Source organism: Jaculus jaculus, chromosome 2 (assembly GCF_020740685.1).
Source record: "Jaculus jaculus isolate mJacJac1 chromosome 2, mJacJac1.mat.Y.cur, whole genome shotgun sequence".
Classification (NCBI taxonomy): domain Eukaryota; kingdom Metazoa; phylum Chordata; class Mammalia; order Rodentia; family Dipodidae; genus Jaculus; species Jaculus jaculus.
Genome location: NC_059103.1, coordinates 178,151,354 through 178,177,364, shown reverse-complemented (window position 1 = coordinate 178,177,364; position 26,011 = coordinate 178,151,354). Strand labels below are relative to the sequence as shown.

The window sequence follows — 26,011 nt, the reverse complement described above, 5'->3', positions numbered from 1 at the left end:
GCAAAAAGATGTTTGACCACCTGAGAGCAGCACTAATCTGTAGGTATAAACATAAATATTTAGTTGGGGGTTTTGATAGGCACAATGTATCAGTTTAGCCAATCTACAGTTGTACCTTCCATCCTAGGACCTATGACTTCCCTAACCACAGGCTTTTGACTAAGTTTTTGGTGCCAAACATGAATCCTTTTCCAGGAAGTGTGTCTCATCAGAGAGGAGTTGGCTACCCCATAACAGTCATGTCACGATTGCACAGTGGACACATCTTGATTGACTGTCCAATTGTTTAGCATTTAGCACTCAAGATATACTGCTAAAAATCAAAAACCTGTGATTGACTGTAAAGGATTTATGTTTTTGATGCAACACAATTCATGGAAATACATTTTCAGTGAACTTTTCTGTCATTGGTGACCTTTTATGAAGTCAAAACATCCTTTATAAAAGTCAGTATAATTATGTCTACTTCACCATGACAGGAAAAGAATTAAATTAGCTCTCAGAATAAAATGAAGAATACAGTCCTGAGAACACAATTTACTCACTAAACTTTAGTCTCTTCTTTCTTGTCCAAGGGACAAGGTCCAGCTAAACACAAATTAATTAAGTGCACACTATAAGCAAAACCCCTGCAGAAAATTCCTGAATACTATTCCTTATGAATGCCAATGCCTTAACTGACTACTGAGAGTCATCTAAGCATCTTCTTTTATTTTATTTTATTTTATTTTATTTTATTTTATTTTATTTTATTTTATTTTATTTTATTTTATTTTATTTTATTTATTTATTTGAGAGCAACAGACACAGAGACAAAGACAGATAGAGGGAGAGAGAGAGAATGGGCGCACCAGGGCTTCCAGCCTCTGCAAATGAACTCCAGACGCGTGCGCCCCCTTGTGCATCTGGCTAACGTGGGACCTGGGGAACCGAGCCTCGAACCGGGGTCCTTAGACTTCACAGGCAAGCGCTTAACCACTAAGCCATCTCTCCAGCCCAGCATCTTCTTTTAATCTAAATGTACTGATCACTAAAATAGGGTCATAATTTTTACTTAATGAGTTCATAGTAATAATATGGGTTTTGTCTATTATCTAGTTCATATTTGCTAAAAAAGAGTGAACTTTAAATGCTTTCACAACAAAGAATTGAAAATATATGCTAATATATTTATGTTACATAATAAAAAGAATTCCTAGGACATACTGATAAGACATGTACTTTCTGGAAATATTCACTTTGTCCAAGATCTATAAATCTCTGTTTGCATACAGGCAGTACTTTAGTTTAATTGTACTTTCTCTACTAAAATATCTGATACTAAAAGACACATTTAAGTATAGCTAACATATCCTCTGATAGGATTCAGTGAATGTTCCTTTTGTTCCAAATAGGCAAGAGAGTTGTCTTAGGCAGAGAGTCATTTCTGACTTCATTGCATCCATTTACCACAGCTTCATAGTAGCACATTTATTTTTGTGTAGCTTTGTCTACAAAAACTTGGTTGCATTTATTCTTAGAAACATTACCCATCAAAGAAATATTGTCTGTAGTGTCATCACAGTGCCAAAGCTTAGAAGATTGCTTCATGGTTTTTGGCATTTCACAATTGTTGCTATAATTGAATAGTTCACACTGAGGATGACAAGGCTTAGAATTTTTTTTTTTTTTTGACAAAGATAATCTAGTGTTTGACTAACACAAACTGACAGTAGTCATCTATGTACACTAGTGATTAAGACATCATCACATAACTTGGAAACACATGAGGCAAACATCTGACAATGCAATAAGGAATTTAGTTAATAGCAAGGCATTCAAAAGGAAAATAGAAAATAAATAAAAATCATTCTTTAGACTCCATCATACAATGACAAAGACAGATTATTTCATTGTCCAAATCAGCTTGGAACACACTCCTATTGTGCCAAAACATGATTTATAAACTTACCCATTCATTCAAAAAAGAGTTTTGTTAGTTTTAGTTTTAACAGGTTAGTTAAGGCAGTTAATTAACTCTGTGAAATGAGAAGAGCAGCAAAGCAACCCTCCCCCACCACAAACATAATAAACACCCACAGCATGCATGTTTGCTCAACATCATGTAAACATGGGTTAGGTGGTATATGTAACTCAACAGGCTAAATATCAGAGTCAAGGCACAGAGACAATTACATATAAGCTTATGGAGGTAACTAGGGAGACTAGGGTAAAGTAAATGAGATGCTACTGTTAATGTACATGGTAAGTACTATATCTGAATTTTAGAAAATCTACCCTTAGTCACAATTAAGAAGAAAGAACTGAAAAGTTGAAAATCTTGAACGCAAGGAGCCTACATGTAAGGTTTTGTTATTATGTTAACAAATTCTTAGCATTTACCAATATTTTGAGTCTTTTCTAAATATTGCTTTTAATTTTTACATAGTTATTTAAGAGAGAGGGAGAAAGGAAGAAAAACAGACAGAGAGAGAGAGAGAGAGAGAGAACAGGCATGCCAGGTCCTCTAGCCACTGCAAACAAACTTCAGATGCATACACCACTCTGTGCATCAGGCAGGTGCTTGACTATCTTAATAAGAAAGATAAGAATAAACTAAGTCCAGAAAGTTAAATAATTTCCAAATACCACACAGTGAGCAAACAGATTTGAACCCATAAACTGGTCCTTATGTCTTCTCATCACTCACTGTATTATATTGAGAATTCACAGTATAGCTGATGAGCTTTTCCAGCCTCAGGTGTTCTTTCTCATAGGATAGAAGTAACAGGAAAATCCAACAGAATCAAAAGGAAAGGTAAGACAGGGAAATTTGCTTAACACCTTAGAATCAACCATAATTAGCTACTCTCTAGAAATAGAATCAAATAGAGCTTCCAGAACTCTAGGGTACAAGAGCAGTACCACAAAGAGCTATAATATTAGTAATGGCTCTACTGAAAAAAAAATATATATATACAAATTACTGAGTAAAAGTAGGTTTTAGGGAGAAAATAATGACTTCAGTTTCGATCTATTGATTGAGGTAAGTGGGGGACACATTGTGACAGGAAGAGAAATAGGAATGTGGAGTTCAGGAGAGAAATCTGAATGGCCCTATAGAATCATGCCTTCAGAAGAGAGAGCCAGTAACATCACTGAAGGTGCATATCAATTACTGACTCCAACCAATTTAGAGTCATAGATCCACTGGAGAATCAGAGACAGACCATCTTTTCTAATGACTCACCTCAACCCCATATACCACAATTCCACCAGTAGAAATTTGACAACTTACATACTAAGGTTATGAGGTCATTTTATAAAATAATAAGAGTGCAAAATCAAATGAGGACAAGAAATTTGGAGTTCTTTGTAGAGCAAATCAAAAAGGAGGAAATAAAAATAAAACAGAATCAGAGGGTAGAACCAGTAATGTTCACTGTTAGGGAGGAAACAAAGTTTCGTAGGAGAGGTCTTTTCAGCAGCAAGTAAACATGAAAACCAGATGTTTTCTTAAAGAATGAAAAATGGATTTTGGAACTGAGATATTACCTTTGAAAGGCCAAGTTTTTGTTAATTTCATGGCTCAATTGCCCAAAACAAAAACTACATTGAGGGCTGGAGAGATGGCTTAGCAGTTAAGGTGTTTGCCTGCAATGTCTAAGGACTGATGTATGACTCTCAATGTCCCAAGTAAGCCAGATGTATGAGGTGATACAAGCATGCAAGGTTTCACATGCATTCAAGGAGGCACACATGTCTGGAGTTCGACTGCAGGTGCTGGAGGCCCTGATGTACCAATTTTCTCTCTCTCTCTCTGTCTCCTAAAATATAAAAATAAAATTACATTGAGTGTCAGGAAATGAAATCACCCCTCATTCAAGACACTTGGATGTCAGAGGATAGGTAAGAGTTTTAGGTAGAGACATGTAAAGGATAGGGAGAAATAAAGGAATCGAAAGTAAAAACCAGGAGTCATACATTTTTATTTACTTAGTTCCCTACAAAGATATTCAAGTTTCAAATTAGAGGAGCTTCTCAGAGAAGATATACTTTAAAAAAAATCCTTCACAACATCTGAGAACCATAATGCCCGATAGGACAAATTTCTAAATGATCTGCATTATTTGAGCTAACGTATCTTTCCCAGCAGTTGATTGCAGTGGTATGGAGATGTGATCATTATTTTCAGTCCTCTGGCCTTCTTTAAAGGGGAATGCAAGCATCTGCTATCTTCCCAGGGCTACAGAGTCCTTTGGCTCTGGTGTCTGAATAATTCTGCCATCTGAAAAGAATTTACCTCCCGTGCAGTGTCTATTGAGTTCGAGAAGTAAATCATTCAGTCAAGGGATGAGATAGTTTGAACTGCAAGTCCCTTGAGTTCAGAAGGACTCTAAAAACATTACAAGTGGCAGGAGGAAATTAAAACTTTTTCACACTGGTGAAAATGGAAAATATCACTTTCATCGAGTGAGTGAAATGCTTGGTTTTTCACTGACTACTTGTAATGGACAATTCAACATTAGGTATCAAAGAGAAAACAAAATACAGGAAGTCATCTGATGCTCATTGTAGTGAGTGCTCCTTCCCATTTAACAAAGGGAAATGCTTTATCTTGACAGAAAATTACATGACAAATATTTACAATTTCCATAAAACGAACCACACTATCTTTCACTTCCTTTCATAAAGCTGAGTAGCTTAAGAAGGAAGTGGCTGTTTACCTTTGGAAATAGTATATTTCTCCTTTATGATGGAGCATGCTATCTTCCTTCAGAAAAATCATAATTTTGGTAAAAAGGAATTTGTATGAATATTGGATAGCTCACAAATGATAATAAAATAAAACAGAATACAGTACTTGACCTCTCCCATGAACTATTCTTAAACCACATCTTTTGAGGGAAATTTGAAATTTTGTGGTTAAATTCTCGTATGGAATTCAAGTTTCTACTGCAGAAAGTAGATGAACTTTCTGCAAAGAGATATCTCACAGTTCCAGCTGGGCCTGGAAGTGATGAGGATGAAAAGCCACTAAAAGGAGTGTTTCCTTGATGTTCTAACTTTACCATGAGCAAACTCCAACTTGGGTTCTTGTGTGCTTTTATAACTTGGTTAATTATGAAAAAGAAACACAAAAAGTTCGAATAGAATCTCAACTGAGTCATTTCCTGTGCTCATCCATACACAAGTCAAATTCAGTAGCTATTTTCCAAACCAGGAATCCAGTGCAACAGTGGACATTAGTTATGGATAAGCTACAGTACTTTACACTAAACCAAGCAACATCTACCATTACTAAGAGAAGAAAAAAAAAATGATTTTTTTTAACATTAGTCAATATATATAAAAACATCCTGAAACTTCTTAGAATGGTACAGAGGAAGGAATAAAGTAAAATTTGAGAAATATTAGAACTATACAGTTAGCTTTAAATGCTTTTTAAACTTTTATTGTTAGAGTAAAAAGTTTTTCTAAAAGTCTATTGCAAAGATCCTTTAAAACAACTGATAAAAATCTCTGATTGCCTGTGGGAAATCATAACTTACTTTAAGCTAAAGAACACCAACATCTCTACTAATTTTGTGTACACTCAGATCACATCCATGTACAGGCTGGGGTGTTTGTATTCTGAGTGAGACCATTACTGATATGGATTCACATGAATATGAAGCCAATCTTTTTAATGAATTTCTGAAGTCAGAAATATAAATATAACATCTATATATAAAACTTCATTGCTTGTGGATTTATCATATCTTAACATGAATTCATAGTTATTTTTACATGTGAATATTCAGCTTTCATACATTCATATACCACTCTGTGCATCATTTCATTCATTTCATATTGGGTTCAGTTTTAAGTAACAATTTAGTTATAAAGAGAGGATTGACCCATTATTTAGACTTGCTGGATGTTTTCTTAAAGAAAGAAAAATAGATTTTGGAACTGAGATATTACCTAAATAAAAGCACACATAAAACTATAATCAATAGATAACATAATCAATATGCAACTGCAATCAACCACCCAGTCTTTCTATAGTTTCTATAGTTAAAACTTTGATTGAGATGATTCCCTCTCCAAACTTTTGAAGAAGCTATGATATATGCCTCCCATCTGCAGGGCAGTACATCATAGGATACAAGAAACAGGAGCCAAGACATTGCAGATGATGTAGGTCTAGCTTTGCTTTCAGGTTTCTTAACATAATACCACACACCCTAGTGCTGGCCTGGTGCCCTAGAAAAACCCACACTATTTATGATTCAGATGAACTATTCCATGTGTCCCCCTGAATTCATATTATGCCTGAGTCGTCAGGAAGCATTATGATCAGAGTAGAATCCCATGTGTGACCCATCTGATTGACAATTACTCTTTTTGAAGATTGTCACACCAATGTCTGATACAGAAAATTCAGTCAAAAACCCATGGGTGGGAAGGTCATACACCTTAGAAGGGAAATTACTACTATTGTTTGACCAAATGCATATGTAGTACCCATCAAATTGCCCTCTCAACATTCATGCTTATGCACATAGATCAGTGCTGCTCTCAATTTGATCAGAGAAGCTTCATTTTGCAGTAAGTAGTGACTACTGGAGAGACTCAAAATTCCTCAAAGGGATGAGAATAAGTGACTGTTGAGTACTCAGAGCTAAATGAGACATCTCTGTGGTGCCCTGGAAATCTCAGGGAATAGCTTTGAAGAGGGATCAACAATAATGGGGAAGAATGCTGCCTTCAGGTATGAAAAGAATGTTGTATTCATGACCTCAGCCACTGTTGTTACCTGCACAATACTGAGCCCAATAGCATTCTGTCGTGGATGGTGTAAGAAGGCATAAAAAGAAGGAATCTAAGTATAAGATGGACTAGTGGGAAAAAAGGGGTACGGGTACAAGAGAAAGTAACAGGGAGGAATGTGCTCCTTATATACATGTAAGAAAGTTACCAATACAATGTTACAAGAAGAGATTACATTACAAATATGACAAGAAAATGGCCAAATCTGTGATCACAATCAGTTCTTAACTAGTTTAAAACCTTTAAATGAAGATTGTTCATGTGCCAGTTTTCAAAAGCACCTAGCAGTGAGCTTCTATACTTCTAGCATTCCCTAAATTCTTTCATCCATTTTAGTACATTTGACTGAAATCAGTTATTTGTCCACTCAGAGCATAATGAGATGCCTTCTGAGCTTTCCCACATGCAGGGGAAGTACTCTGGGTAAAATTAATGTAGTTCAGCCAGGCTGAAAAACATTGCATGGAAAATTAACACACATGAAACACCTGAAATAATTTTGTTACTGAAATTAACTTTTCAACAAATGTCAAGGGTCACACAGCATTTATAACTGTCCAGAAAAGTACCCAAAGAGAAAGTACACATGCAAACTTTATAAACAATGATTACATCATTGTACACATTCTCTAACTCCATTTTAAATTTTTAGTAACATTCTTGTTCAATTCTTATTACAATAGTGAGTCATATTAAATTTACATTAAATTTAATAGCAGTTATTTCACATTAAAGCACATCAGATATATAGCATATCTGAGTATTCAAACATATAGTCAAACTACATTAGAAAGGTGTAAAATGACTTGACATTTATTTTATTTCTGCATTAACAAAAAGTACCATGAAGTTAGAAATTTATGGTGCTGGTGATTGAACATAGAGCCTCATGCATGCCGGCCATGTTCTTCTACAGAAAGTCACTCTTGGCCACAGCCTCAGCCCCAGGGACCTCTAAGCCCTAATTCTCTTTCAGTTGTGCAAGTTGTAGGTAGTCTCGGAGGCACATTTCTGCTAAGGGCTCCCATCTCACAGTCGTCTTCTGCCTTTTATCATCATGGCTATGTTTGTCATTGCTACCACTTATCAGTTTTCTATGTATCCCACTTCCATGGAAAGATCCTGTATTGATTCAGAGTTGGGGTGTGTGCTGAACCACCCAGGTACCTGAGTGAGAAGCACTGATATATAACCAATGCAAAACAGAGGACCCATGGAGTTTTGTTTGGGTTTGGCTTTATTTCCGGGGCTATCAAGCTGTAGTTTAAAAATTCTCTTCTTTATTGTCACTGTGTTCAACTAGTTATAAGCTTTTAAGATGTTAAATAGTGTCTCAGAGCATCAGCTTCCTCATTTATAGTTGGTGTGTTAAGCTGCTTGCCTTATAAGATATTTATGAGGATCAAATGAAGCAAGTAAAAATATACTGGACATATAAAATCTGAATTTATTATGTAGAAAATATTCAATGAACATTAGTTGGTTTTATTAAAGTCAAGATTATTCTAGTTCCACTAAGAGGATGATAGTTCAGATTTTGCAATATATATATATATATGATTTCTGATTTGAATGAGAGCCAAATAGTCATTTTTCATGCATGTTAATTAAAAGAATGCAGTAAGTTTTTATTATGTATTTTATTATGTAAGTATTGAAGAGAATCTGTTAAAAAGAAATAGCAACTTTAAAGTAACAGAAGTATTTAGCTACTTAAGTAGACAATATTGAGAGCATTTAAAAATAAAATATGATAGTGATGTATATCCAAACTCAATTTCTGTAGGCTACAAATATCATGCCAAGAAATCAAGTCATAGATATTTACTTTTTAATGCAAATGTTTTATGTGAGAGAGAAATATCATGCAAGTTAAACATTTAAGAATTCATATATCTATATATATTTGTATATGTGTATATAAAATCATTAGCAAATCTCTCTCATCCTCACCTGTCCATAAATATTGAACTGTGGACTATCTGGAAATCTTTCTATTTTTTCCACACCATCCTATAAACGCAATGGCTTACCTTCTTCCCATCAAGTTATTTAGGATTCTAGGGAATGTCTTCAAATTGGCTTTCCTTTGAAATGCCCACACACCTGGCTGAGCAATACAGAATCAAATCAGTCAACCCTGGGCTTATCTGTACCTTGTCAAGTTTGCTTTTACTCATCCTTATCCTCAATGAACTTCAGTGACTTGTTGAAATCACAGACTCAGGTCAATTCCAAATGCTATGTTCTCTCTAATGATGGTGGTTTAGAAAATTCTGCAAGGCTTACCCTTGAAGAGATAACACGTTCCACATATATTCTATTTTTTTTCAGAATCTGGAAAAAGATAAATCATTCCTCTGCCCTTAACATTGAAAGTGAATGAATAATTGATTTCTTATAGCAACTTCCTGTGAAGTAGCATGGAAGAAGTTGCTTTGTTTATTTGCCGTGTGGCTGGTAGCAAGGCTCATTGCTCTCAGGGTCCGCCACCAGGATGATTGAGACTCAGAATTTATAAATCTACATGCCAGGAAGTTTCCTCTTGAGGGTCATATGAATTGAAGTGACCCTCTGCCTCAGTTTATGTGGCTTTTAAGCCAGTCTAGGGGCTGGTATACCACCTGTATTGAGATTTGTTGGTCAAACTCAGGGAAAATCAAGGGACAGTCAACAGCTGCTGGCATCCATCTCAGGTTGCTAAAGACTGAATGTTGGCTGGTGAAAGACAGGTGCACACCTGCTTATGTCCCTATTCTTTCCCTTTAGATGACAAAGATTTTGTTGTATAGATAAGGCTAAATGAAAAGAATGAATAATGACTCCTTCCTCAGACTTTCTAGATTTATTTACTGATATATGTGTGCATGAAGTCTTTGAACTGACACCAGGCTCTTAAACTTTAAACTCAGTTAAGCTGTTGCTCAGGTTTTATTATTTTAAGTGTGATCTCAGGCAGCCTTCCTGAGTCTGTTTGGCAGATGGAGTATATTGTCCTTGAAAGTTCCCACTGCACTTAACATATGCTTCGAAAAAACAATTGTCTGTGTCTTCTCCCTTTGATGCTATATTTACTTTGGTAACATTATAGCTTTAGAAGCTGTTGCCAGCCATCTTATGACAGGTAGAGAACCAACCAAGAGTGACTTGTAAGAAAGAAAAAGAAACAAATTTCTGGTCACCTTGTTGGAAACCTGATGCACCTTACCTGAAGCTCTACCTTATTGTCCAGTGACTGGATACAATAAATTATCTTTTGGTTTTTTTTTTTTTAAGCCATTGTGAATTGAAATTTCACTGTGATTAAATATACTAATGTGGATATGTTCTGCCCAGTGACCACCAAGGAGAACCAGACATTTATGCAAAGAGAAGGAGCTTTTATTTTGGGCTTAAGCTGGGACTCGACTTCACCAACGCAGTGGGTCCAAACAAGAGCCTCGAGTAGCAGGAGGGTAGGGTTTATATAGGAATTCGCATAAAGAAGTAGGGGATAGCTACATGATTGGTTGATTTAAACAGTGAATGCACTTTTACTCTTCTGATTGGCTTGGGATTTTGGCGGGCAAAGTTAGGGGCAGAATGGAGGCAGGAGCCAGGGGAACCCCAGGCAGATGAGGTAGTCTTCATTGTGATTGGCTGGGGAAGAAAAGCAGAGAGGACAGGTCTCAGGCATGTCCTGGGCATGTCTAGGCTAGGGGTGACTCTGGCCTTTGGGTGGATATCTTCCCTAACCCTATGTCAGGGCAGTTGCCTTCTGCCTAAAGGGAAAATCTGAAAAGTTAGGCCTAGCCAGGGCAGCACCATACTGAATCCCTTCATGGTGTTAATTTAGTTTTCTGGGTCTTTCAGATATAGCTATCATGGAATATCTATTGCTTTAGTAGTCTAATTTTATGAGAAGTGTTAACCACATAGGGAAGACATATAGCAGGTTCTGAAGTCACTCCTCCAGCTCTACCCTGCTGATGCCTCCTGTAGCCTCTCCCATGAGGTCTTCTGCATCCATCTGTCACCACACATTCCTCCAGGCTCTACCCACCTCACTTAAGTCTCAATACCTAAAAAGCATTTGTCACTAATGCCAAGACTTTTTTTTTTTAATTTATTTAACTGAGAGCGACAGACACAGAGAGAAAGACAGATAGAGGGAGAGAGAGAATGGGCACACCAGGGCTTCCAGCCTCTGCAAACGAACTCCAGATGCGTGCGCCCCCTTGTGCATCTGGCTAACGTGGGACCTGGGGAACTGAGCCTCGAACTGGGGTCCTTAGGCTTCACAGGCAAGCGCTTAACCGCTAAGCCATCTCTCCAGCCCATGCCAAGACTTTTAAGTTCAGTAAATTATTCTTTGTTACTGGGTTTTTTGTATTTTAGATGTGTATGTAGTAGGTGTCCAATTTTACAACATCTAAAAGTATGACATTGAACTACAAACTCTCCAATACTTAACAATGAAAATAGTCCCACAAAAAGTTATAACCAATATATTTGTCTATATATCACCATATGTCAATTCATCTTAATAAATTTTTAAATCTTTACTATTTAAGTATGCTTAAAATTAAGATTACCTATTTCTTTTAGACTTAATCAACTATGATATAACCTGTTTTAGTCAATGAATGAACTTAGATAAGTTTGACAGAGAAAGGCCAGTTCAATTTAACCCTCCAGATAACCAGCACCTTGTAGCTTCCCTGGATTCAATCTGTTATATTGTTGGAACTGGAGGGTGAAATATGGCAGTACCTGGGCTTGAGAGATGGCTTAGCAATTAAGGCACTTGCCTGCAAAATCTAAGGACCCAGGTTTGATTCCCCAGATCCCACGTAAGCCAGATGCACAAGGTAGGACATGTGTCTGGAGCTTTTTTGCAGTGATTAAAAGCTCTGGTATGCTTATTTTTTTCTCTCTCTAACAAATAAATAAAAATTTTAAAAAATGATGGTAGTACTACTCCATAGACAGTACTGGATGACCTTTTACAATTTCATGGTGTCTTTCACAAGAACAATGATGCCCTTAACAATATGATTATCATTACCATATCAGAACTGTGACTACCATTTTTCATGCATTTACTATTTTCTGTTTGGAATTCACATACCTACCTGAGACATGCTAATTACTACCTTCCATTATACATAAAAAAGCAAACACTTTGGTAGTCACTCTACCCTTCTGTAGGTTGTCCTCTATAAATCATAGCATAAGGTTAAATGCCCAAATTAGCTGTGGAGGAAGCTTTTCAGTTGATCTTAAATGTTTTAAAATTCTAAAATGTAGTCTGAATAAAACTTTTGATGAAAAAAATTGCTAATAGTACTTTGAACCAGTTTTCTAATGTTTATGGAAAGAATGGTTGTACCTTCTGCATCTCAATTTTTTGCTTATATTTGAAAACTGGAAAGAGGAAGATATATGTTGAAAGATGATAGAGAGATAGATAGATACATACATAGATATATACATAGATAGATAGATAGATAGATACATACATACATACATGGAGGCACACCAGGGCCTCCAGCCCCAGACGCATGCAGCACCTTGTGCATCTGGCTTATGTGGGTCCTGGGGAATCAAACATGGGCCCTTTGGCTTCACAGGCAAGCAACTTAACAGCTAAGCCAACTCTCCAGCCCTCAAATTTTTAAAATATGAGTTAATTGTAGATCAAGTAGAAGATCTATACCATGTACATTGCCATAACAACAACAATAACAAATCATAACCATAATTCAATTTCCCAGGTGCATAATTTATATTGCTGATTTGGACAACAGAATTATACAAATTCCACAAAAATAAGATAATAGATTTTTTTTTCTTTTTTGATGTGTTCTAGTATGTGTAACAGCTTCCCTCTCCCCACATAACAACCTCTTCAGCCACATTTTCCTGAAATGGAAAAGAAAAGAAGGGGTCCAGGAGGCAATGAGAAGAGGGAGGAAAGAGGATGTATTCCTACATAACCACACATGGGAGGGCAGGAAGTGGTATATTCAACAGGAGAAGTATTTTCTCCTCAGATAAATGACTTTCTCCTTTTCTCACCTCTAAAAAGAAAAATGAGTTTACCAGTAGGCGACCACATTTTCCTGTGTTTTTGTCCTCTCAAGGCATTATAAATTTTACTTGGCACTTCTTTACATCCCTACATGAGGCATTTAAATAGGTTATTTTTTTTCACACAAGAAACAAATGTTTAATATTTAGGAAGGCTTTGTTTTTAAAATAGTCCATAAAGTTAACATCAGCACACACTAGTAAACTGGTGACTTTAGAGTAGGATACCTTCAGAAAACTCATTGACATACCCAGTGCTATTCAAAATTGCTGTTGGCATGTACTTGATGCAGTATTTCTGCAGTATTCCCTGAGCTTGTATTATAGTTTATTTATTTATTTTGTGTTGACAATGCAGCTCTGATAGTGCTTAAGTATAATTTCTGATAAAACTAGGCAAAGTCATTAGTGCATGTATTACTAAACAGAAAACTATGTTTTTAAATACATTCATTCTCTCTTATGGCATTATATCAGACAAGGATATTTCATTTTCTTAAAATTTAATTGAGTGTTTTGAAAGCTTGAAACATTTACATGGAAATAATTCATTCCATTAAATATCAGGTTTCTTTCTGCAAACTGATAAATGTTTTGCAATTACACTTTGTCAGGCTAGGATTTTAGATTTTTTTCAAGCATTTCAAATCAATTTAAAAACATTAATTCACAGTGTGCCTTTGATATCTTTATTATGAAAGAACATTGTGAATTAAGCTGATTGAAAACATGTCTATTGAACTTGGTTGGTGAGGTTATACATTACTCTTCATTAAGTGGAGCTAATTTTTAGAATATTGTATATGTATTTAAAACTATAAAATCATAGGACTTATACATTTTATATATGTCTTTCTCTAAGAGCTATCATATGGGCAGTTTTGTACTTTTATTTCATTAATAGTTTAATAATGGATAAAGCTCTGTGAATAAAGCAAGGTTCTTCTCAGTACAGGGCAGCTCTAATTGAATTTCCTGGCTTTGCTTGACTTCTGCCCTTTAAGGTGACTAATCCCCCTTTATAATGTAATTTTAAGTCTTGTTCATTTGTTTGTTCTTTCAAGTGTATATCATCTGCCTGATGATTTACTTCAGGGTACTAAATAGAAAACAAAGTGAAGTTACATTTTCTTTCTAGGTATTTAAAGTGAGTTATAAACTCCTGTGTTTTCTAAATCTAATTATATTGAACCCCTCTCCCCTCTTTCTGTGCTTTGTTTTGGTAAAAATTTCTAAGAACTCTTTAACAGTCACAGAACACTACTACTTACTTTCAGTGTCTTAAACTGTGATGCTATGTATATATACTTGAATTTTTCTTTATCTCTTTAGTTCTTAAAAATAGTCTTGCCATTTTTTCTTAGCATTGATGTTTGTGGCATAGCTCAGTGGTACAGCTATGCATAGAATGTACAAGCCTCTGAATTCAACCTCTATCAAAACAATAAATTAAGTAAATAAGTAAAAAACAAAACTTACCTATGAAATGTTCATAAGTATATTTTAGTACTTTTGTGGGAAACACTGGCATAAATTGCAATAAATAGGAGGTACTATGTTACAAAGGATTTTGTTACTTAGTTGATTCAGTTGGAAATTGCTCTACAACTTTCTCTTTTATTTATTTATTTTTTAAAATTTTACAACTCATTTTAGAACCTGGTGTCATCTGTGTGGTTAATTGTTCAGTATATACAATAAAAATAAAGACCTACTATGCTTAGCATCCATTTAGGAGCATAATAATGTTGATATTCTTATTCATCTATTTCAATCGTAATTTCTTTCTTTGTTTTTTGCAGTTTTGCTAAAGGGAGGAAAAAGAGAGGAGGAGAAGCCTTTTAGAGACTGTGCAGATGTGTATCAAGCTGGTTTTAATAAAAGCGGAATCTACACTATTTATTTTAATAATATGCCAGAACCCAAAAAGGTAAAACCAGAAGTGTTTGTTTATGCAATATAAGTCAGATCCTAGAAAAATTGTTGAATAACCACACTGATTTGCAAGTTTGTTAAACCTGATGTCTACACACACACACACACACACACACACACACACACATACACACACACACACTCACACACACACCTGAGCTCTATTCTTTTCTCCTATGATACTGTTTCTCAGGCACATAGGAAATGGTAACCCTATTAACCTGATGTGCACAGCTATCCTGTAACTATTGAACCTCCCATCCTTTAATCATATACACTTTTCTTTTCCTTTCTGCTATTCCTTGGGTGTCTGTTGCTCAGAAATGCTTGGCTTGCATGTATTGAAAGTTGATGCCACATCTGCCTTGAGCACATGACAAGACATGAGAGGTCATCTTCTAAAGTCCCAAGACATCAGAGGACACACATCATCCACCATCTAACTACTGTGGCAGGGAGTAGGGTTCATGCAGGTGTTTGCAGATTTATTGCAACCATTGATATAAGAGGAACATGGCATATTTTAACTTAGATTCCTGAAAGAATATGCTCTTCCTATTTACTTCAGAGTGTGAGTTGAAGGAACAGACTCAACATCAAAGAAAATTTTGGCATAATCAGATACTATCTCTCTGTTGTCACATCTCCTTGATAACCACTCTCCCCATTTTCCATTAAACCATCCATACATGTCTTCATTCCCTATAAGTAAGTAGATGTCACTTATTTGCTAGTCACTGCCCAATAGCATAAATACAAACTGAGCAGTTCTCCATATAATAGAGAAGACAAGCATTTGCACAGAAAGTTATGAAATCTCATAGAAGTGCAGTAATATACATGGTATGTTTGAAGCAGGGTTGTGAGGGGGGAGAGTCAAAAAGAGTGTCTTCAGTGGTATGAGCCCTGCTCCTTAGCATCTAAATATTTTTAGCCTGATTTTCAACGTTCCACAGTGGGCCCACTCTTGCTCCATAGAACTATTTATCATGCTTTTAGTATTATTATACTTATTATGCTTCATTATTTCCTCTGAGCATATTCTCCCAGATATTCTCATTATTGGAGTTATACAAGGGCAGGCCCATGTCTATCAATATTTGATCACCTGGGGCCAAGCATAGTTTCTGCACACAGTAGCTAAATGTTCTGTTAGTAAAGGACTCGTAACTTAGAAGACCATAAAATTCCTTACACACTTCCCAGTAGCCTAGTTGCTGGGATGAGGAAAGGCCTTATTGGACCAGTGACACCAACGTTCAGACAAGGAGAAGTGAACAGCTAAAAAGCAGGCCTTTCCTGCCTGGTAAGCCTATCTTATAGCTTTCATCATCAGGCTCAGGTGGATCTGGGAGAGAGGTGATTTGTTTGGAGTCAAGGAGCCAGCATACCCTAAGTATGGCAGACTGAGGAAGAAGTAGAAAATGCTGTCAATGAGGGATGAGACTGGATCAGACACCTAATTTCTCCCATCCTGACAAGGGGTAACATCTCTTAGTTGCCTTTCTTTAGGCCTTTCCATAACTGGCTACTTAAAATCAACAAATAAATGAAAAACCTACCCGGTTCCTTAATTCTCCCTCAGTTTTCACTCAGTCTAATGTAGTCTTCCCGATTTAGCCTCCTTTGAAAGACAAGAAACATGATTCTTGGGCTGGAGAGATGGCTTAGCAGTTAAGGCACTTGCCTGCAAAGCCTAAAGACCCATGTTCAACTCTTCACATCCCATATAAGCCAGCTGTACAAAGGTGAGTCAAGTGAACGATCGCACATGCCCAGGAGGTGGCACAAGTGTCTGAAGTGTGATTGCAGTGGCTGGAGGCCCTGGAGCACCAATTCTGTCTCTCTGTCTCACTCTCATGCTCTCAAAAACAAACAAACAAACAAACAACAAAAAGAAAACATGATTTTTTTTAGACTCCAGGTGTTTGCTGGAAGTCATATAATTTCCATGACAAACACTAGTTCCCTTTCTGCCAATGTCTCTCTGTCCTAATTTCAGTTAGGATGATGCTTCACCACTTTCCATGGAAAAAAAATTTTCTTCCTAAATGAAGCCCTTAGTGTATTTCTTATAAGTGGGAAAGGAGTATGAGTGGAGGAGCCCAGCAGAGAAAGAAGTGGCCAGTATGATCTCTTATGGGTATCTGCCAGATAAATTTGGTTTCACCAGATTTTTATTTGGAGATTCTAAGTAATATTTTATAATCAAGTACTCTATGGATGCAAATAAAACAAAACAAAAACCATGCAGAAGCTATGAAGAAACAAATGAGAGGACAGGAGAGAGGGGGATAACTTACTGTAAAAGGAAGGTGAGCATTGGATATCCTAAACTTCTATTTGACCTTAAAATCAATTCATATCTATATACTCTGCACCTTTAGCATAAAAGGTAAGTGAGAAATTGTTCCGGGGGAGAAAAGGGAGTTAAAATATACTATGCTTGCCATCCATATTACAGAAGGCCTGAAAGAGACTTTAAAGCTTCTTGACAGTTGTGTTATATGTAGCCTGGAATTTGACTATAAAAGTAAATTTACCTAAATAAAAATGCCATAACATCTTAAAGATTCTGTTATTTGTACACATATAAACAAAACATAATTTTTTACATTTTCAGCATGAGGATATCAGCATTTTAGAAGATTTTACTCTATTTAATTCTTATGTAACCTTTCAAAATCACTTGAAATTATGCCCAAGCTATGTGCCTATCCAACGTTTCTGTTCATAGTGGAACACATTTTGTATTTACATTCATGAGAGGGCTGAGCAATCCATTTGTGTACTTCAATGGCTGGTTTCTAGCTTGTGCTCATCAAGAGAATGTGGCTTAAACTCACTCTTCCACAAATGATGGATTTGCCATAAAATGTAACCTCAGGCAAATACTATCTAAACTACTAAACCCAAAATAACAAATATCCTTTGGATAAAACTGCTGAGATTTGGGTCTAGGACTACTAATATCCCTATAGATTCACTTTCTTTTCATTTGATACAAATCATTGATAGTATTTTAATCACATAAATATGCCAAAAATTCATCATTTGTCCTTTCCAAATAAACAGGCCTCATCAATCAAATAGTAGGTAACTACTCAAGATATGCCTAGCAAGAACTTTGCTACCTGAAATGCTTCCAGAAATTCTAGACAAAATAAAGAACTCAAATCTATAGAAATGAAACCAAGCTAAAAAATAAATGGTTAAGTATGTATGCTATGGGATGTGAACCAACTGATAATAAGGCTGTTTAAGACAACTGACAACAGCTACTGAAAAAAATTATCTGTTAATTGACATCATCTTTCATGTAGTATATGAATTACAAATAAAACAGAATTGTTACACAGTTATTGTTTTGACTGGCATTATTCCATGTTGAAAAAGAAATGTTTGCTGAAGTTTGAAAACTATTGTCTTTTCAAATATGATATAAAATCCCAAAGTGGTTTTGGGGGATGATTTAATTTTTCAGGCAGATAGAAAATAAGAATTTGATCTGTGACATCTTTCTCTTTGCTTTCACAGTATGAATGGCTTGTGATGTTTCCCTCTCTGTATTCCTTCCAATGCATAGAAGTAGAAAATAGAATTTTCCTCTTCATCTCATAAGTTTCTAAAACCAACATAATGATAGCCAATCTAGTTTCATCTAAACAGAAAACCATTCAATCATCAGTCTTAGTGTAAAGTGTTACAAAATTGTTACTTAACTTATAATTCCCCTAATTCTTGGACAAGGACTGTAACAAATGTGTTGAACCTTTTTCACTTCAGGTTATAGAAAAAAAATCAATATCCACAAACTAATCATTCCCATTTGTGTGGAATATAAAAGTGGAGAAACTATGTGAATCAGATTTCTCATTTTTGCTTGGGTTTAAATCTCCATATTATTTTAAAAGGTGTTTAATGCTTGAAGGTTTTAACCTTGCCTGGGATAGATGCCAGTCTAACCTTTTCTTGGATAGAATTAAACTTGAATCATATAATAAATGCATGCATCAAGCACTTTAGATGGTGCAGGGGCTTGTCCACAGGACCAACATGCCAGATAACAGACCACACAAGATTGGCATGAACTTCTCAAATCCTTTCATGTCTCAAGTCATATTGAAACTGATCATTTATTGTCTGGAACTTTGTTTATTTGAAATAGGGCATATATATATATATATATATATATATATATATATATATATATATATATATTCTGAGCATAAATAATGTTTTTTTATTTTGTTTTGAAAGACTGAATTCAAGTTCTTAAATATATATTGCAAAGCACCATGATAAATGGTTAGTGGATCCAATATTAATAAGTAGAAGCCAATACTCATAAATCATAAGGGATTGAATAAACTAGATATTTTAGTTTTTATTACTCATTCTATTGATAGTGTATTATGATTATGGTAAAACATACAAAATGATTATATAACAGTATATCTTTCTTATTTTTTAAATTTATTTATTTGAGAGAAAGACAGAGTCAGAGACTGAGAGAGAGAGAGAGATAGTGGGCATGTCAGGGCCTCCAGCCCACTGCAAATGAATTCCAAGCACATGTGCCACCTTGTGCATCTGGCTTACATGGGACCTGGGGTGTTGAACCTGGGTCCATTGACTTTTCAGGCAAGAACCTTAACCACTAAGCAATCTCTCCAGCCCAATATAATAGTATTCCTTTATAGTAAAATCATGATGTGTACATATAGTAGAAAATGAAAATATGGGTATGCATTTTTAATCTCTGAAATGCATATAAGATATAGGAGGAATAACAATGTCATAGCACATGCTAACTGCTGCTATAAATCTATGTGATTTTAACCTTCATGAAAGATTTCTGAGTTAGAACAGAGATGAGATTCAAATCCAGGCAACCCTGCTCTGAATTTTATGCCCCTACAGGATGTGTCTTCCAGTTCTGCTTGTGTGTATCCTACCACTGGGAGCGTTCACCATTACTGCTTCTGAGTCAGTATGAATTAGAGTTCATTGTCAACCTTTTCACTGTGCAATTTATTTCTAATTTAGTAATCTGCCTGAGTAGCTTCTTCCCACAGAACTCCCCCTGTCTTTTTTCTTTTCTTTTCTTTTTTTCTTTTTCTTTTCTTTTTCTTTTTTTCTTTTGGTTTACCTTCTTGTTATTGTAGATAAAGACCTGTCTGTGGGTCTTTATCCAAGATGCATTTTAAGCATATTTTAACATTCAGAACTTGCTGGATGCTTCTGCTTAAAAGGAAAGCTGTGGTTTTCCATGAAAATGTGAGTGAATTTTAAACAAAGAACACAGAATTTTAATAACAGATACGGTCAACTATCTTTAAAAGTTCATAGAATACTTTTCTCTAAACCTTGTAAACTGACAAAAATACCAATTGCCTTCCTGAGTATTTAATAGAATTTACAGCTTTGTAAACAATTTGGAAAACTTTCCATTAAGAAATAGAGAGGAGTGAGAGGGAGGAGGAGACAGAGAGAGAGAAATGGAGAGAGAAAGAAGAGGAAAAGAAAAACAGAAAGAGAAGGAGAATGGGAGTGAGGGCAGAAGGGAAAGAGATTTACTTTGGATTTTTCAGTTAATACATGGCAAAACTTAATTAAGAAATCAGTGCCATTAGCTTTGTCTGGATAAATGTTTCTTTGACATTTTCATGTTCCTTTACTTTGATTTAAATTTTACCAGCAGAGTTCCACTTCAGACATTTCCCTTGAATCACCACCACTATTCTCTATTTAAACAATTCTATCCAAGTTTTTTCTCACAAGAAAATTTGCTAAGTTCTCTGACCAAGATAACTAGTATGTCCTTCATTTCAAATTTATGTATGTAGTTTTAAGTATTTATTTATCATGATTTCTCTCAAATATTTGATTAAATTAATCTACTTTTTCCACACATACATCTATAGCAGTGTTGGCATTTCTTTAATAAAGTTTTGCTTACTTTATTACTAAAATGAATATTCATTTACTACTAACAACAGACTAGGCACTCCACTAGGAGCAGGAGGCAGCAAATAAAACCAAATACCTTTCCTTCTACAAGTTACTAATATCTTTTATCTGCATCAGATGTTCACCAAAGCCCATTTATGGTCACTCCTTTCTCAGTTCAAATATTGTTTTCTTTGTTTCCTTAAAAAATATTTTGGTCTTCATGATATCAGCATTTGCCTTTAAGAATATTACTACCAATAATTTTGAACTAGGTAAACCTAAGTTTGAAATCCTAAATCTAGGTCAAATCCATTTCAAATCCTGGATCCAGCACTAATTGTTAAGTATAACCCTTGGTAGGAAAAACTATTCTAAACCTTATTGGTCCATTTTTAAAATGGAAATAATAATAATAATCTATATAATAATAATCTATATAGGCTGTGAGATTGCTAGAAAATATATGCCTAGTGTTCAAGTTATCTTGGACTGCTAAGCATGTCAATATTCCTTTTTATTCTCTTATTTCCTTATCCGTCTATCCTTGGTTTACCTCCAGTAGATATGTCTAACAGACTCTTTCATGCTGCATCTAATGCTGTGTCCAAAGCAATGATTACTTTCTCTTCTCATATGTTGGTTCTTATTCTTAAGTCTCTTATTTGTATCATGGCCTCTATTATTCTTTAGGTAATAAAGTTGAACATTATGGACTGCAATTCCTAGTTATTCCTATGGGAACAATAAGTATTGAAAGCTTGAGGTGTTTTGAGGACATGAACCTTATTTTATTTATCACAATATCCTCAATTGTAGTGGAGAATCGATGCCCAAAAGTGCTTGTGGAACAAAGGAATAATTGAGTGAATATATTAGAATTAAGGGAGGCAAAAACACTTACTAGAGGTTATACTGAGGACAAAGTGCAGATGGAGGAGGTCATGGAATTAGTAGACAAGGAGCCCTGTAAATTGAATGACAACTTAAAAGTTGTCATCTTGGAAATGAGCCAATTCTGAGGGATGGCAAGGATATTCACAGTAGGTAGCTCTAGTACAACTAGAGGGAGAAGTCTGAGGAGAGCAGTCATCCCATTTCATGTGCTCCTGTGGATATACACATCTTAGTTCCTCTCACTTAGGAAAAGCAAAATGTGTCTTTAGTCTGAGAAATCTTGCCATTGCTTTCTTACCCTTTATTCTTATCTGCTTAACGTGGAAAGCCTCAGAGTAAAGGCTGAGGTTTCTTTTTAACCAGCTTAGACCTGTGCACATGCTGCCTGATTGCTGCTGCCTCATTTCTGCACCTTTACCCAACCCTCAACGTGCTTCAATTTCAATTGCCAGGGGAACAGTGACTCCTGTAGTTCAGCCCTTGAAGCCTCAAACTGCCACATGCATACTATATCAACTACAGACATTGCCTTCCAAAGGATGAACTCTAGGGGAAATGAACCAATTTTTAAATAAATACTATTGTACTTAGGATAATTGGAATAACCATAGCTCTTTGAAGTCTTGGCTAACTATTCCACATGGGAAAGAAATGCTTGTCACAGTCAGAAGGAATACAGTATGTCATATTCTCCTCTTATTGTTCCTGACTAAATTTTTAAGCAAATAATATGTTCTCCATATGATGAAAACCAAATTTTGTCTCTCATATAATGTTGAGCAATCAAAACAAATTACAGTACTATGTCAGTATATAAGAGTTATGGTTATTCAATAAAATATAAAATAGTTAAATCTATGTATCTTAAAAAATTTCCAAAACCTTTATTTTTATTACATTGACATTTCAAAAAAGATTTAAGAATTCTTAAGCATGTATTTTGGCCATGAAGTGGTCTCTTATTATGGAAAACTTTTTTTTTTTTTCAGTTACACAAGTGCCTGTGTTATTTGAGAGGAAGATTGTTTTTTTTAATTAAAGTCTGAAATGGACACTACGATTTTTCATCCAGCTGATCTAAATTTTTTCAAATTAATAATGCACTATTTTTGGAAATTGGTTAGTTATGAATTCAAGTATGAATTTGAATTCTTAAATATGAGTTGTGGAGGAAGAAACTAATAGTGTGTTGGAATTAACAGTTTTCAATGTAATGATTTTTTTCTCCTAACAAGAATATAGATCCATCCATCATCTCAGATATATGTTTCATTAAAATAACTGTAATTTCCACTTGTCTTTATTTTCCTATTTTTTGTCAGGTATTCTGCAACATGGATGTGAATGGGGGAGGTTGGACGGTGATACAGCATCGTGAAGATGGAAGTCTGGACTTTCAAAGAGGCTGGAAAGAATATAAAATGGTAGGATGAAGGAATTTAGAATGTTTTCTTCAATGTTTTATCATAAGGTTACCTTTACCATTTTATATGATAAGTCTTTGCATCTTTAGATGCCTTTCAGTTATTTAAACAAATAAATCAATACTTATGTTCTGGATATTATTTTCAGTAAGACACAAAACACTCATAAATTATTTTCAGGAAATGATTTATTTGTGGGTATCAGAGGGGAAAATGCATTACTGTAATTATTTGGTCAACCATCATGCATTATCTGGATCTCTTTCCATTTGAATGAGGGTGGAAGAAGCTAGAACTTAGACCAAGGCTACATGTATAAAAGGGAACAGGCAGCTAGGTGGGGCTGCACACTGGGAAGCAGGAATCTCCTCACTTACATAGCTGTAAATTGCTGACCCCTGAATGGGAGTGACTTCATATGACCTTTGCATGTGATTAGGCTGAACCCAGAGTACAGTGACCCAGGATTATTAGACTTCTTATGAAACAATTGGCATTCCCCAGGAAAAGTATTTTAAGTTTTGGTGTCATTTTAAATTTTATTGGACTCAGGAATGGCACAGTGATATTTCCATTGAACCTTTCTGGTTAAAGTTGTTTTGATTTGCTACTATAAATGTAATGCAGAAGCATAGGGTGAAGTCAACAAGACAGAAAATTCTACAGAAATGACTGTTAAATCTTTCACTTTGATGAAAAGTATGAAAATCAACAGTGAGAATAAAGGGTAAAGGTAGAAAATTGGCTTACAAACCAAGTTAAAAAAAAAAAAAGTAGAGAGATTTCCGTGGCTATAAGCTCATTTTGTGTTGCTAGACACTAATAAGCAAAGACTAATGTACTTAGGGTACATTAATCATAGGCTTAAACCACACACACAAAAAAATGCCAAACTCAACTTCTGTCTTTTATGGTCTGATTATATCAAGAACAGGCTTTTTATCCTGAGGGGTTTCAAACAAAATCCACTTTCTTGAGTTTATAGACAAAATTTAAGGAATCTCTAAGGTATGGAATAAGTGAATACATGACATTGGTTAATGTGAATGGACACAGAGTAAAGTCTAAATCTGTGTGATAACTGTTTTAATCAACTACATGGAACTAGAGGTTGCTCTCCATGGAGACCCAGGACCAATAGCATCATCACCATTGCAGATTTATAGGAACAAACACAAACTGGATTGAAATCTGTACTTTAACTCTGCTTTGGAGGAAACGGGTAGTGAATGAAGGAAAATGTTAGAGGCAAAATTTTACTAAATGAAGACAAAATGCTGTAACAATAGATTAACAGCCTATTAAGTAGCAAGCCTTCATCTTTTTTTTTTTTTTTTTTTTTTTTTTTACGGGAAACTCTCCAGTAGAAGGTAGAACCTTGGCTTTTTGGATATTGTGGGGAATTGGAGTGTGATGCCAGCTTCTAAGAACTCTTTCTATTCATGTGATTGCATAAGCATATGGGAAGGAAATTCCCTGAGTTCCAAAACAGGACCTTGATATAGTTCCATATGATCAGGTTGAGGTTGTGCTCTACCGTTTACAAGTGGATCAAATTTTGACCAGTCACTAAGACTCACACCTCAGCATGCTCATTCATTAACTCACACTTTAGCTTCCTTATCTACCTTGAGAGCATAGTGTGTGAAATTAAAGAATATAAAAAATCACATTGGCATCACTAAATTTTCTATAAACTATATTTATTATTATTCAAGATTAAAACATAAAAGACAACAAAAATTCACCTAATTCTTTCCAGAATCATTTTTTAAATCACTTTAATTTACAACTATTTTCACCACCAAGTAGGATGTGGGAAGTCATCTGAGAATCAAACTGTACATATAGATTGAAATAAATCTGAAAAGCATTATTATTAAAATAAATGGTAACAGAAAAAATGAATATAACACTGTCTTCATTGTGGTTTTTGTGTTTGTTTGTTTTGTTTTTTGAGGTAGGATTTCACTCTAGCCCAGGCTGACCTGGAATTCACCATGTAGTCTCAGGGTGGCCTTGAACTCATGGTGATCCTCCTACCTCTGCCTCCCAAGTGCTAGTATTAAAGGCATGTGTCACCATGCCCCACTATCATTGTGATTTTTAAACATGGTGAGTTATTATTAGTTGTAAGCATCTGCTTCCTTGGCAAGCTCGTCATGGTTAAGTAAACGATTCTGACTTGTTAGGTATGGAATTGATTCGTGTCATGTTAGTATTTACCAAAAGTGTACACTTTAAGTCAATCATAATACATTATTGTAACAAGACTGAAACAATCCTTCAATCATTTGTTTATAAGGATTTAATCCCTTCCTCATTTTTATTAAGGGGAGGTATTGTGCTTTATTCAAACTTTAAAAAAAATTATTCCTTCACTGTTAATTATTTACGATCTGAAAATAAGATTAGTTCCAAACTTCTGAAACATTTTGGCAAAAATGAGGCTGAAGACTTTTTATTTAATTAAATGAATTCATCATATGGTGAACTCTGAAAACACATGGCAAAAAGTGTTTGAGCTGTTTCTTTCACCTCAAGACAAAATGACATTATTCCCCCACAAAAGGAGTAGACTTCTTATGCCATGTCCTATCAGTCACACCCAATTCTATTCCTGGCAACCAAAGGACTGGCTTCTTCAGATTAGGGTGAACATCCTTGGGGAAGCACTTCTCAGAATACACTTCCTCCTCAATCTTCACCAGTCTGTTGCTAAAAACACCAGTCTTCACTTAGCCATTGAATGTAGCAAGGATCTCTCATCCCTCCCTTCCTGCCTTTTCCCTGTTCTTTGCTTCATACTGGTTGATAGCCATAGGCTGTGTCTTGCCTTGGAAGTTTTTCAAAATTGTGTGTTAAATTTATCAGCACATGAAAGTATATGTAGTCCTATATTATTTTTAGAATTTTGTTTATTTATTATTTATTTG

General features: G+C 35.3%; 1 protein-coding gene across 2 annotated transcripts in view; it reads left to right on the top strand.

Annotated features, from left to right (window-relative positions):
- Angpt1 (angiopoietin 1) overlaps positions 1-26,011 on the top strand; it is a 255,848-nt gene that overhangs the window by 182,132 nt on the left and 47,705 nt on the right. For both annotated transcript variants that reach the window (XM_045144118.1, XM_045144119.1), the window contains exons 5-6: positions 14,670-14,797; positions 22,974-23,075. In XM_045144118.1, coding sequence (XP_045000053.1) covers positions 14,670-14,797; positions 22,974-23,075 — 230 coding nt within the window. The remainder of the gene's footprint in view (positions 1-14,669; positions 14,798-22,973; positions 23,076-26,011) is intronic.